The 12,955-nt window shown below is 43.2% G+C and overlaps 1 protein-coding gene across 3 annotated transcripts in view; it reads left to right on the forward strand.

The window, feature by feature from the left end:
• The window catches only part of NEDD4L (NEDD4 like E3 ubiquitin protein ligase), a 355,791-nt gene that overhangs the window by 155,260 nt on the left and 187,576 nt on the right, over positions 1-12,955 (forward strand). Inside the window, exon 1 of one of the 3 annotated variants that reach the window (XM_082641146.1) lies at positions 11,626-11,794. The exons of the other annotated variants lie outside the window; for them this stretch is intronic. Within the exon in view, the coding sequence (XP_082497272.1) occupies positions 11,772-11,794 (23 nt within the window). The 5' untranslated portion in view covers positions 11,626-11,771. Of the gene's footprint in view, positions 1-11,625; positions 11,795-12,955 lie in introns of those variants that run through there. 3 annotated transcript variants of the gene reach the window in all.

Genomic DNA, 12,955 nt, shown 5'->3' on the forward strand with positions numbered 1-12,955 from the left:
CCTGCCAATGCAGGGGACATGGGTTCGAGCCCTGGTCCGGGAAAATCCAAAATGCTGCGGAGCAACTAAGCCCGTGCACCACAACTACTGAGCCTGCGCTCTAGAGCCTGCGAGCCACAACTCGTGAGCCCGCGAACCACAAATGCTGAGCCCACGTGCCACAACTACTGAAGCCTGTGCACACCTAGAGCCCGTTCTGCACAAGAGAAGCCACCACAAAGAGAAGCCTGCGCACCACAATGAAGAGTAGCCCCCACTCGCCGCAACTAGAGAAAGCCCGTCCGTGCATAGCAACGAAGACTCAACGCAGCCAAAAATAAACAAACAAATAAATAAGTAAAACCAATAGGAATAAAAATAAATTACTTAAAGGCTATTTATTACCCCCCCCCAAAACCAACCAACGATAGATATTTTCTACAAGGCAAAAAGCACTGTTTCAGTTAAAATTAGGAATTATAAAAGGATGTCTGCTTTTACAATTATTTGACATTGTCTTAGAGGTTCTAGTAAATGTTGTAAGACAGTGAAATGTTTGCATGTCTAGAAAATGCAAGAGCCTATGGTGGGAAAAAAATCTAAAGTCAATTGGAAAAATTGTCATGGTAGCTGGATAAAAATAAGTCTCTAAAATTGATCGTTTTTCTGTTTTGAAAACAAGCACCTGGAAATGGAAGTTAAGCTTTTCTTTTCCCAATAGCAGCAAATAACCTAGGAAGAAATTGACCAAGAATGGTGCTTATATCCTTTTCAGTGAAGGATTTGAAATAAAAATATGTACCATATATACATCAGTTATCCCCAAATTAATACATTTATTGCCATTCCCTTTAGAGTTTCCAAAGCAGTAAGTTTTTCCTGTTTTTCTTTTTTTTTTTAACTAAATGAAATAATCCTAAAGTGTATGTAGAAAAATAAATGCATAATACCTGTGAAGAACACATGCAAATATGGAAAATAAAACCAGCGAAGGGGGGGCAAACTTGGTTGACAAGTGACCACAATATGCTAATAAGAAAGTCTGTGATCAGATCAGTGTGTTATTGGTACAGGATTACATAAATGGTCCAGTGGGACACAGCAGAGGATCCAGGACACTGTGTATCCGTAAGCAAGAGAAGTTAATCCATAATAAGATAGACAGTTCAATACTGTTGAGGAAAGAATGCACGAGTTATTCAATGGTGTTGGCACAGTCGTCTCTTTATGGAGTGGGGGGAGCTGGGCCTCTATCTTATAGTGTAATCAGACACAAATTACAGAATCTTCAAAACCTTAAATGTAAACAAGCAATTCAAATTTACAAGGAAATATAAGAAACGACTTGTATGATCTTGGAATGAGGGAGAACTTCTTAAGCAAGACAGTACCTGCAAGCTAGACAGTTGGGAGGGGAATGTATAACAGGTATGACAGGCAAGGGGTTACTGTCTATAACTGTTGTGAATTAGCAAGACAAACACGACTTGGGGAAAATGGACAAACAATATAAACATGCGATTCCCGGAGAGCAACTGCAGACAGCCAGGAAGCTGTGAAAAGCAATCCATATTTGCTAGGGAACTGCAGATTAAAACAACAGTAGAAGTTACTTTAAACTCATCAGACTGGTTTAAAAAAAAAAGAGAGAAGAAACACTTCTTGCTAGTAGCAAGGATGTAGTAGAAGTGGTATTCTCATAATAGTGACAGAAATGTGAATGATCATGCTTTATTTGGAAAGTAAAGTGGTAATGCATATTAAAATCAAACATTAAGGAGAAATGAAGCATTTCTCCTTAGCAGCCTTTCTCCTGGATACCTATCTGTCTTCTAAAAATAGAAGTGTCTAGGGACTTCCCTGGTGGCACAGTGGTTAAGACTCCGAGCTTCCAATGCAGGGGGCCCGGGTTCTATCCCTGGTCAGGGAACTAGATCCCACATGCACGCTACAACTAAGAGTTTACATGCTTCAACTAAGGAGCCCGCCGGCTGCAACTAACACCCAGCACGACCAAATAAATAAAATGTTTTTAAAAATAAAAAAATTAAAAAAACAAAGGCACATGTAAAAGGCTGTTTATTGTACCACGATAGTGGCAAGATTTGAAAACACAAATGCCCATTGCTTGAAAAATGGCTAGCTTTATGGAACATTTGTACGATGTCATATTATGCGGCCATTGAATGGGAAGCCGTTGAAAGCACTCCTTCTCCAAGTCAAGAGGGGCTGAGTGGAGGTTGGTGTGGATGACGGTGGGTTGGGAGGAAGCAGGGAAAAAATCCCACCTGTGGTTAAGTGTTGACCACATTTCATATTTTTCCTTGTGGGGCAAGCTGAACCGTACTGCGGTCTGAAGTTAAAAATCCTGGTTCCTTCTCTTAGACCTCTAATTCTTTTTCTTCCTCATACCAGCCTGTGTTTGTTTTGATGCCCCGGTGCCCTGTCGGATTTTATGAGGATATTAATTATGCATCTTTAAAATTCTTCTTTTTCTGACTCTGTTTGCGTGCTCCCTATGCAAGCTTGTGCCCCTGGTGTTTCATGGCCTGGTTTTCTTCACATGTTTGACGATTCTGGGTTGTCTGTTGGTCTTGGCATTTGTGAGTCCTGTTGGCCCCGTTTGCATCTGAGGAGCCTGGCACTGGTGTGTGTCAGGTTGAGGCCCCGGCTAGGACTTGGTGGGCTGCCGCAGGTGGCCTCTTACGTATGGCTGCTGCATGGCCTTCCTGGCCCTCTTTAGCTACCTGCACTTTCCAGACTTAGGACCACTGTCCTGCTTTCACCTGCATTAAGAAGGCAGTGACCATAGAAGCTAGAGGAAGCCAAGTTTCGTGATTAATCACCCTGATTGTTGCCCAGCGTCTCTCCAGTCCCTTGTATCAACTGACTCCTGAATTTCTGGCACCCAGAAATATTTTCATCAGTTTGGCTGTCTCCTATGCACTCTGTGGCTCTGATTTTTTTTTCTGTCCATTCAACCCATCCCATTTATGTTCAACTGATGATAGTCTTTCTGGGGGAATTCCCTGGTGGTCCAGTGGTCAGGACTCTGCGCTTCCACTGCAGGGGACTGGGGTTCCATCCCTGGTCGGGGAACTAAGGTATCCTGCAAGCCACGTGGTGTGGGAAAAAAAAAAATACTGATGGCAGTCTTTCCTCCTTCCCCAGAACTTTTGTGTTTGTGGTATTTAGTCTGGATGGAAGAGGGGGAGGTAGGAATGTGCGGTCAGAGGGCCATCTGGATACTAACTTCTATGTAATCTCTCTAAGCCTTAGTTTTCTCATCTGTAGAGCAGGGATAATACCAGTACCTATCTCCATAGGTTATTGTTAAGATTAAAATAAGTGATGCTCTTAAAGGGCTTAAAGCAGTGCCTGTCCTGTAGTAACAAATGCATCAAAGTTAGCTGCTGCTATTTTCAAAAAATGGGATCATGATAGAGATACCGGATTGCAGTATGTTTTTTTCTTCCCAGTTAATATATCCGTGATGCCATCCAACACCACGTTTTAAAAGCTCTGTGGTGTCTATGGATGTATCCATGTGTGCGTGTTTCTGTAAATAAATCCCTACCGTTGAATTTCTGGATGAAAGGACATGAACATATACAGTATGACGTTCAACAATATTGAGGAATTGCCCTCCGAAGTATTATCCCAGTTTCCCTGTGGCTCCAGCAGTTGATGAGAGCACCAGTTTTCCCCATCCTCAGTGTTACTCCATTTAATCTTTGCCAATATGGAAGGTAGAGATATTTTATGTCTTTAATCAGTGAGGTCGAGTATCTCTTCATATGTTTGTATTTCCTCTTTTATTCAGTGCTAATTTGCAGTCCTAGTCCATGTTTCCTTAAGGTTGTTAATTTTTCATTGATTGTAAGAAGTCTTTGAAGAATAGGGGGTTTAACTCCGTATCTGTGATATGTTACACATGTTTTTGAAATATTGTATACCTTATATAGAAGCTTTCCATTTTAACATTGTGCTTTTAAATATGCCTTTTCTGTGGTTTCTTGGAAAGCTAACAACTGTTTATACAGCATTATTTCTTTGTTAAAAATAAGGGGTATTCGCCCTATCATTGTGAAAGTTACGCATACACATTTTTCTCAATCTGAAAAAAGAAATCAGAAGGAAAAAGTTACCAGCAACAGAAAGGACATCACTCTAAATATTTTGGCATTTTCCTTTTAGTTGTCTTTTGGTAGGGAATGTGTATTTTTACACAATTAGCATCATAATGTAGGTAGATATTATAGCCCTTTTTTTGGTCGCCTAACATCCCCATATGTGGTATACAACATTCCAGTTTCTCAGTGTGCAATATCTTAATCATTTCTGTCCTGTTTAAATTTCTCATTTCTCTTATAAAAGAAGAAAGGTGCAGTGAATATCTGTGCAAAAATTTTTAAGCTGGATTAAGTTCTATACCTCCCTGGAAATGGAATTACTGAATCAAAGAATGTTAGGATTTAAGTACTTTGGTATGTATTACCAGTTTGCTTTCCCAAAGCGTGGTACCAGTTGATGCTTCTTTCAACATAAAGACTGTCACTTCACCTTAATCGGAAGATGAGAACCAGCCTGGACACCTAGGGGAAGAGCCTTCAGAAAGAGGCACAGCCAATGTGATGCAAGGCCCCACGTGGAAGTGAGTTTTTTCAGAGATTGAGGAAGGGCAATATGGCCGGTGGGGCTTCGGAGAGGAACGGAGCGGGCGGGAGCCATGGCTCTCAAGGGCTTTGTGGGCCACCGTGAGGAATTTGCGTTTTATGCCTAAGGTTGTGGAAAGCCAGCAGAGAGAGCTGCCAGACAGACAGGGGAGTGGCTTGGTGTGACTGTCTGTTGCAGGTAAGAGTGGCCCTTGAGGCCAGTGTGGAGGCGGTTGCAGCAGCCTGTGTGAGAGAGGATGGCTGGAACACCTGGGTGGTAACTAACACCCAGGATGGAGAGAAGGGGATGTTTGGGGATTTTTTTTGGCCATTGCGTCCTTAGGGCCTGCCAATGGGCTGGTGTGTGAGGGACACACAGAGGAAGAGAATCAAGGAAGTGTGGGCTTGATCAGCTGGCTGGATGGTGGCCACCGAGATGTGAAGGGTTAGCTGGGAACAGATGTGGAGGCTGAATCAGAAGCTCATTAGGTCTCTTCGCCCTCCGAGTGGACATGTGAAGGAGATGATGGTAAATGAGAATGGAGCTCAAGAGAGAGATCAGGGTTGCATAGGTTTTGGGGGGAGTCATTTGCATTTAGATGGTCTTTACAACAAAGGACCTGGACCGTATCACAAAGGATGAGGTATTGCTTCCATGTGAAAATGTGTTCAGTTTCCTGAGTAACTGCCCTAAAATAATGAACATTAGGAACCACAAGCGCTTCGTGAATTGGGCATCTGTGTCTGTAAGCTGTCAGGTTATAAAATGCTTGGAAGATACAAATCACTGGGTCCTGGCTAATGCCTTGAGCAGAGTAGATGCAGGATATGATGTTTACTGAGTGATGTTTAAAGATTCAAGAGACCTTTCCCCTTCTTGATGAGCCAATTTTCTTTTCAGATGTTTTGATAAAGTCACTAGCAACTTGATTGCTTGTGTTAATGGTTAATTAATTGTGTTAATGCTTGCTTTACAGCATTAACCTGTGAAGCATGTAAACCCACATTATCCTTTTTTTGTAAGGCGTTGGAAGAAAAGGCTAATCCAAGTTAGGAGGATTTAAGACCTTGTGAGGAAATTCAAGACTGTGTTTTAACCACCAAACCTTGCCTGTGTTATGTAAAGATTTTTGCCTGTGTCATGTCATCCTTGTTTGGTTCAATTTATTCCTCCCCCTCCAAGTGTCCTAGTTTCTCTTCTAACTGTAGCTGGATTTCAACAAAACAGAAACTTGGTGGGTTTTTTTTTTCCCCCAGCATTTGGAGTCTTCATTTGGTTACTCATTCTTTATAAATGAGTGATAGTATATTCTTAGCAATTTTTAAATAATTCTTTTTTTCCCTGATTATAAAAGAATTAGACATTGGAAAAGATGAAGTATAAAGCAATATCTACCTGTAATCTGAATAGCCCAAGAGAGATCGTTGGTTACCATTTTGTTTTATTTCCTTCTAGTCCTTTGGCTGTATTTATATGTGCATATGGAAATAGTTTATGTATTTGGAATAATGCTATAGTATTGTTTAGAATGAAGCTTTTTAACAAATATTTTATAGTGAACATTTTATGAAAACTTGTAATGTTATTTTTAGAAGCATGTTTTTATTTTTTTAACATCTTTATTGGAGTATAATTGCTTTACATTGTTGTGTTAGTTTCTGCTGTAAAACAAAGTGAATCAGCTATACGTATACATATATCCCCGTATCCCTTCCCTTTTGCGTCTCCCTCCCACTCTCCCTATCCCACTCTTCTAGGTGGTCACAAAGCACCAAGCTGATCTCTCTTTGCTATGTGGCTGCTTCCCACTAGCTATCTATTTTACATTTGGTAGTGTATATATGTCAGTGCCACTCTCTCACTTTGTCCCAGCTTACCCTTCCCCCTCCCCGTGTCAAGTCCATTCTCTACGTCTGCATCTTTATTCCTGTCCTGCCCCTAGGTTCTTCAGAACCTTTTTTTTTTTTAGATTCCATATATATGTGTTAGCATACGGTATTTGTTTTTCTCTTTCTGACTTACTTCACTCTGTATGACAGACTCTAGGTCCATCCACCTCAGTACAAATAACTCAGTTTAGTTTCTTTTTATGGCTGAGTAATATCCAAAGGCTGCAGAGTATGGGTAAATTTATACTGGCTTTTATGGGGAAAAAAAATCTCTAGATGATCTCAGTAATTGACAGATCCTCCTAAGATTAAAACCAAAAGGCAAACAAAATAGAAACTCTGACGTTTTTGGAATGCTACTCTGAAATTCAGGTTTTCTGTTCTTAATAAGATCTTGTTCTGAAGGAAGTCAGTCTTCGTACTTTTTAAAAATTCTTTTTGCTTATGTGAACTTAAAATTTAATTACCTTTTATGTATTTCCTCTCCTTTCCATTGGAACATACTGATCCAAGGTGACCCTTTGCGGTGGTTCATAAAATCCCATCTTATAAACCGTCCCAGTCTTCTAAGTGTAGTCAGCAATAGTGAGCAAAATTTGGGGGTAATATATCAGAAGTGCTAGGAGCCATATGAAGGTTATGCATTTAATTGTGTAAGTAATATAGAATTAAAGAATTGCCATGAAGTTTTAACATTATTTCAAATTTTAAATTAAAAAAAAATAAACGTCAAGGGATGGAAGCAGCCTTTCCTCTTGGCAGACTTCTGGTAGACCCACACCTGGTCATTCACGGGTGTGCCTTCTGTGGCCTCTCCTTGTCAATAAGGACTGTGGGGAATTCCGAGAAAGACTGCTGTCCCTTCCACTCCCTTTGCTAACTGCATTCTGCCAACACTGTGAAAGTCACGTATCTGTCTTAAGATACCAGCACCTTCCTGTTCATCAAATCCAGACAGGCCTGATTTGCTCAGCACACTCCCCTTTAACCTTATGTAGCCCTTGACCTTTGTCTTTCTTGGGTCCTGGTTCCCCTCCTTTCCTCTCTGACCACTCCTTCTGTTGCACCACCTTCTCCAAGACTGCAATCCCATTTTCTCGTGATTTTTTGTTAACCTTGGAAATCTCATAATGACTTCTATTGCTTTGGTGGAGACTGACTCAGGTGCTTTAAAAATGTGTACATGTAAATATGAACAGTTTCTAAATTGGGCTATGTCATATATAGTTTTATAGCTCACATGTTTAAACATTATCCTGTGAATGTTTTCCCGTGTCTTAAAATATTCCTTGAGGACGTGAGCAGATAGATATCTGTCATTTATTTTCTCTGTGGTTGGACATTAAGGTTGCTTAGTGTTTTTATTTTTGTAGTGAACTTCTTGACGCTCAACTTACACCCCTGATTGTTTCCTTGGCAAAGATTCTGTGGATTGGAATTAAGTCAAAGGGGATGAGTTTATTTAGCCCTCTAGATCGTCAGTAGGCTCTTTATTTCTTTTTCAGTGATACTCCGTCTTTAGGCTTTCTATTGCAACAGATTCTAGCTGGTTTCCTTGTTTTCAGCTTCAGCTGATGCTGGGTTACTCTGCGCCACTGCTGACCACAGTGACCTTGGAAACTACAGCACATCTGTGGCACTGTGTCCATAACCCTTGAGGAGCTCCAGTTACGTTCATCCAGCCAGCCTCCACACCTTCTTCCTGGATCCTCTGACTGCCGTCGGAGCCTTCAGTTTTGTGCCTGCTGGGGCCACTCTGTTTATGGTATTGTCTTCCCTTAGACAGCCTTGCCTCAGCCCAGGTCTGCACCCTTTCTGCTCTCCGGTGGTCCCAGACTTGGATATTCCCAACTCAATCTCTAATCCCCTTACCCTCAGCTTATGACCCAGTCTTCTGCTTCTTTGGAAAAAACAAAACAATAAAACACAAAAAAGACCCTCAGTTGGGGAAATACTACACCCTGCCTTCCCTCTTCCTTTTTCCTGGTGTGTCTACAGCAGCACTTGTCCTTTTGTTCCTCCGTATCACCTCAGATGCTACTTTCCCCTGCTTCTTTCTCCAAGGCCACAACTCCTTCGCTCTGCACAAAGTTCTGTCCTTTTATTTATTTTTATTTGTTTATTTATTTGTTTGTTTGTTTGTTTTGTGGTACGCGGGCCTCTCACTGTTGTGGCCTCTCCGTTGCGGAGCACAGGCTCCGGACGCGCAGGCCCAGCGGCCATGGCTCACGGGCCCAGCCGCTCCGCGGCATGTGGGATCTTCCCGGACCGGGGCACGAACCCGTGTCCCCTGCATCGGCAGGCGGACTCTCAACCACTGTGCCACCAGGCAAGCCCAGTTCTGTCCTTTTAAACCAGTGGTTCTCAACTAGGGATGACTTTGCCTCCCAGGACACACTTAGTTAGCTATGTCTAGAGGTATTTTTGGCTGTCACACCGGGGAGAGCTTCCATCTAGTGTGCAGAGGCCAGGGATGCTGTTAAACATCCTACGATGCACAAAGCAGCTTCCTGCAGTGGAGAGTTACCCCAAACGTCAGGGGAGCCCAGGTTGAGAAAGCCTGTAGCCTTAGCCTCTGACCTTGGTCATACTCCATCTTGTCATCCAGCGTCTGCATCCTTGTCTGCATCCTCTTTACTACAGCTGCTCCGTGGAGCAGTGGTTTTTCTTCGTGGGACTGGAGAGATTTGATCGTTTCAGGCTATCCTTGGTGAATAGCATAGCAGAAGCAGGGCTAGTAACACTGGATTAGGACTGCGCGTCTGGGTTGAATCTGCTTTAGCGTTTATTCCGAGATCCTGGTGCTGCTCTGGCTGGGTCCTCACTTCCTTCTGTAGACAGAGGGACTTGAACTAAAGAGACTTCTAGCATTTCCTTCATTGTTAGCCTTTCCTACGTCAGTGCTAGGACTGTAGTTGCCGAGGTTTGGTTGCGTTGTCAGTGGAGATTGGGCAGAAGCTGACAAGTAAGATGTGGATGGAGACCGCTTCGTCGGTGAGCCTGACTGTAAATCGAGGAGGCAAGAGTGGAGTCTGAAGGGTGTGTAGGCTTTTTACCCCCTTCGTCCAGAATAAGGTTTTTCTACGCATTTTTCAAGGCAGAGCCTCTGTGGACGGGGAGGGAGTAAACACACTAAAAGGAGAATGGTCGTTAATCAGAAATCTGAATTCTGTCTTCATTTTTTTGTATGAATACTTGGAATGCAATCATCATTGCTGATTGCTGCCATAACAAAGTGCCACGGGCTGAGTGGCTTTAAACAATAGAAATGTATTGTCTCACTGTTCTGGAGGCTGAAAGTCTGCGATCAAGGTGTCAGCAGGGTTGGTTGGCTCTGAGGTCTCTCTCCTTGGCTTGCAGATGGCCGCCTTGTCTCTTCCCTGTCCCTTCACGTTGTCTTCCTGCTGTACCTCTCTGCCCAAGTTTTTTGTTATAAGGACACCAGTCACACTGGGTCAGGACCCATGCCCATGACCTCATTTTAGCTCAGTTATCTCTTTAGAGCCTCCAAACATAGTCACATTCTGAGGTACTGGGGTTAGGACTTCAGTATAAGAATTTGTGGGTGGACGGTTCAGCCCATAACAGTTGGGTAATATTTCATGGGAAGTATAGGTGCCTTTTATCTTTAAGGCATCAGGAAAATTGTTATTCAGCTTGCTTAGGTATATTTTTGTATACTGTATTGTGGTTCTTATTTTTTTTTTAACCTCCCAGTCAGTGTGTGAATGTAAAACCTCTTAATTTTATAATTTTAGATACTAATTTTGGTCAAGGAAGGTAGAGTTCCTGCTCTGAAATTACACTGTTTTGCACTTGTGTGTCCTCACCTGCTCAGTGCTAAAAACCCGGGGTATTTCTCTCGTTGTTTAGAAAGTTCTACAGAAAATGGTTGGACCTGTCTGCCTGCGTCTCTGAGGGTGTGTTTGGGGACAGGGTTTCTGGATGACCAGGTGTGGACTTTCTCCAGTAAGCCTTCAGTGGTCCTTCCAGCCACTAGAGGTCACTGGCTCCCCTGGTGACCTGTTTTGTTGTCCCAGCATCTCTGGGAATCCCAGCCTTCCAACACCTGTGGGAACTTGAAAGTCTAGATTATCGTTTCTCAACTGACATGCCAGGAACGTGTGGGTTCATGTGGAAGGTTAGCTTTTTTGCTACAAGTGGGAGCACTTCCTGTTGCAGCCGCACCTGCTGGGGTTGTAGAGTGGGAGTTGACTTGCGTCAAGTAAGAGCCAAGAGGTGTAACTGGTGCCGGTCACTAGCCAAGGAAAGAAGACACGTCTTACTTGGCCTCGGGAGTTCAGTAAAGGGTGGTCAGGTGGCTGAGCTGTACCCCTTAAGGAGGACACAGTGCTGAAGAGTATCCAGGTGAGCTCCGACGACCTCACTCTGACCTTGACCTATACCGCAGGGCACCCAACGAGTGCATCTGAAAATGGGCCTGCACACCAGAGAAGGTGGATTTACAGAGCAGTGCTGTCTCTCACGACACCAAATGCCCCCAGCCTGTCAGTTCTGTTGGGTGTTGTCGTTTGCATCATAGTTACCTTTATTCTGCCCTGCTTTCCCCCCCTCCCCCACGAAGACTTTAAGTTCTTGGCGGGCAGGGTAGGGCTGGCAGCAGGTTGTGCTGCTGTGCAGCCTCCCACGCAGGAACTGGAGAGAAGCCGAGTTCACTGTAAAAGGTGAAGGACAGACCTCTACCGCCTGTCTTCCCAGAAAACTCGGAAACAGCTTTAAATGAGCAGCTCTAAACGGTCTAGCCCAAGTTACAGTTATTCACGAAACCGTGTGCACGCTGGTTATTGCCCATCCTGTTTGGTAGCCCTGGGTTCCTTTCCCTGCCCACTGAGAACTGCCACTGGGAGAAGCAGCGCTGCAGGGAACCTCACATTAGGGCACCTGGAGGCTGTTTAAGCTAATTGCTGAGCTGCATGGAGTTACTTAATCCTTACGGTAGGGGTGGAGTTGACTTAACTCCTTTTCCACCAACAAGTATTTCTTTCTAGCTGTCGTTGAAATGAATCATCATTATAAGTAGCCAGCTCGGGGCATTCTTCGTCAGTTGTGTAAAAACTTTTGCTGGTGGTGGTTCCCGAGGATCAGCAGAGGTGTGAGTGGGCAGCACTTCAAAACCGGGAGGGAAGCTGGGGCTGGGAGCCCAAGGGTCGTGGAGGTAGAGTCCCAACGGTGACTGCAGCGCGAGCCCCCCAGACGCTTTCCGGCAGGAGAGGTGGCTTGCTTTTCATGAGCCTTGAGGACAGCTATAGGTAAGGACAAAGACTCCACTGTCTGCTTTTATTATATGAATGCATAACATCTCCTGTTGGCACAGAGTTTGCTTTTGATGTAGTACTTTTTGTATCGGTGGCATTATTCTAGCCCAAGATTTCCCTTTGTAAATTACTTCTTTCTGGTGTTCAGAGTTCGCTGTAGTTGATCAGCTTTGCTCTCCGTATACATAGACAGGAGGGCAGCCACAAATGAAACTTGAAAAGAACTGCGGTCTGAATTCTCCTGATTCTCTGCTCTCAGCTTTCTTATCTCTGTCTTGGCTATTTAGAGAAACGTACACTTTTGATTCCAAAGATGAGAGCACAATGGATAACTCTTGTTTTCTTTTTGGAAGTAATGGAGAATGTCGACCACTTAAGTTCTGTGAATGTCGTTCTCTGATTAGAAGTCACTGGTTGGGGAGGAAACAGTTATGTTTTTCTTCCTGTTTTGTTTTGGATCTCTGTCTTTGAGTATTTCTGACTTAACAGTCTCACTGGAGAAGAGGGAGACACCAGCTGTACTTGGCCTCAGATGAAATAACATCTTAGGTCATGAAATGGTTTGCTTGGAGAATGATGTATGGTTTATATCTGAAGCTTTGGTTGGTAGTGATAGAAATCTTTCTTCCCCTTAATGTTTGACTTACATGACTTATTCTAAATGCATTTATTATTATTGTTATTGTTATTTTTGATTGGACGGAGCAAAAGTTTAAGCCCAGAACATCTTCAACTGGTTTCCTTTTAGGTTTTCTTATCATTTTCCCACCCTCACTACTCATACGTATGGATATGCGTTAGATTAACGCGCGATGTTTGTTTCTTTACTGTCTCATTTGATGATGATTCATAAACTGTTAACTAGTTAGTGTATGTCTGTGTGTTGCTAAAATGGATTGGAGTGCAGGTCACACCTTTATATTAGCGAGCCAGGTTACGTTCAAAAAAGTGTTCCTAATGTCGACGGAAAGGTATCAGCAAGGTGAAGGAGCCAAGCCTGTAGTCAAATCCGAGTTATTCTTTATTTCACATTGTGAAGTATGTTGTTTACATGTGTTCAAGTTAGATGGTGCCCATCGAAGAAAAAGCAAGCAACTAAACTATAAGAGGGAGTTTAAAGGACTTATGTGGTAGTGCCTCCCTCTCCCCCCCCCC

Source organism: Mesoplodon mirus, assembly GCF_964341445.2.
Source record: "Mesoplodon mirus genome assembly, chromosome: 13".
Taxonomy (NCBI): Eukaryota; Metazoa; Chordata; class Mammalia; order Artiodactyla; family Ziphiidae; genus Mesoplodon; species Mesoplodon mirus.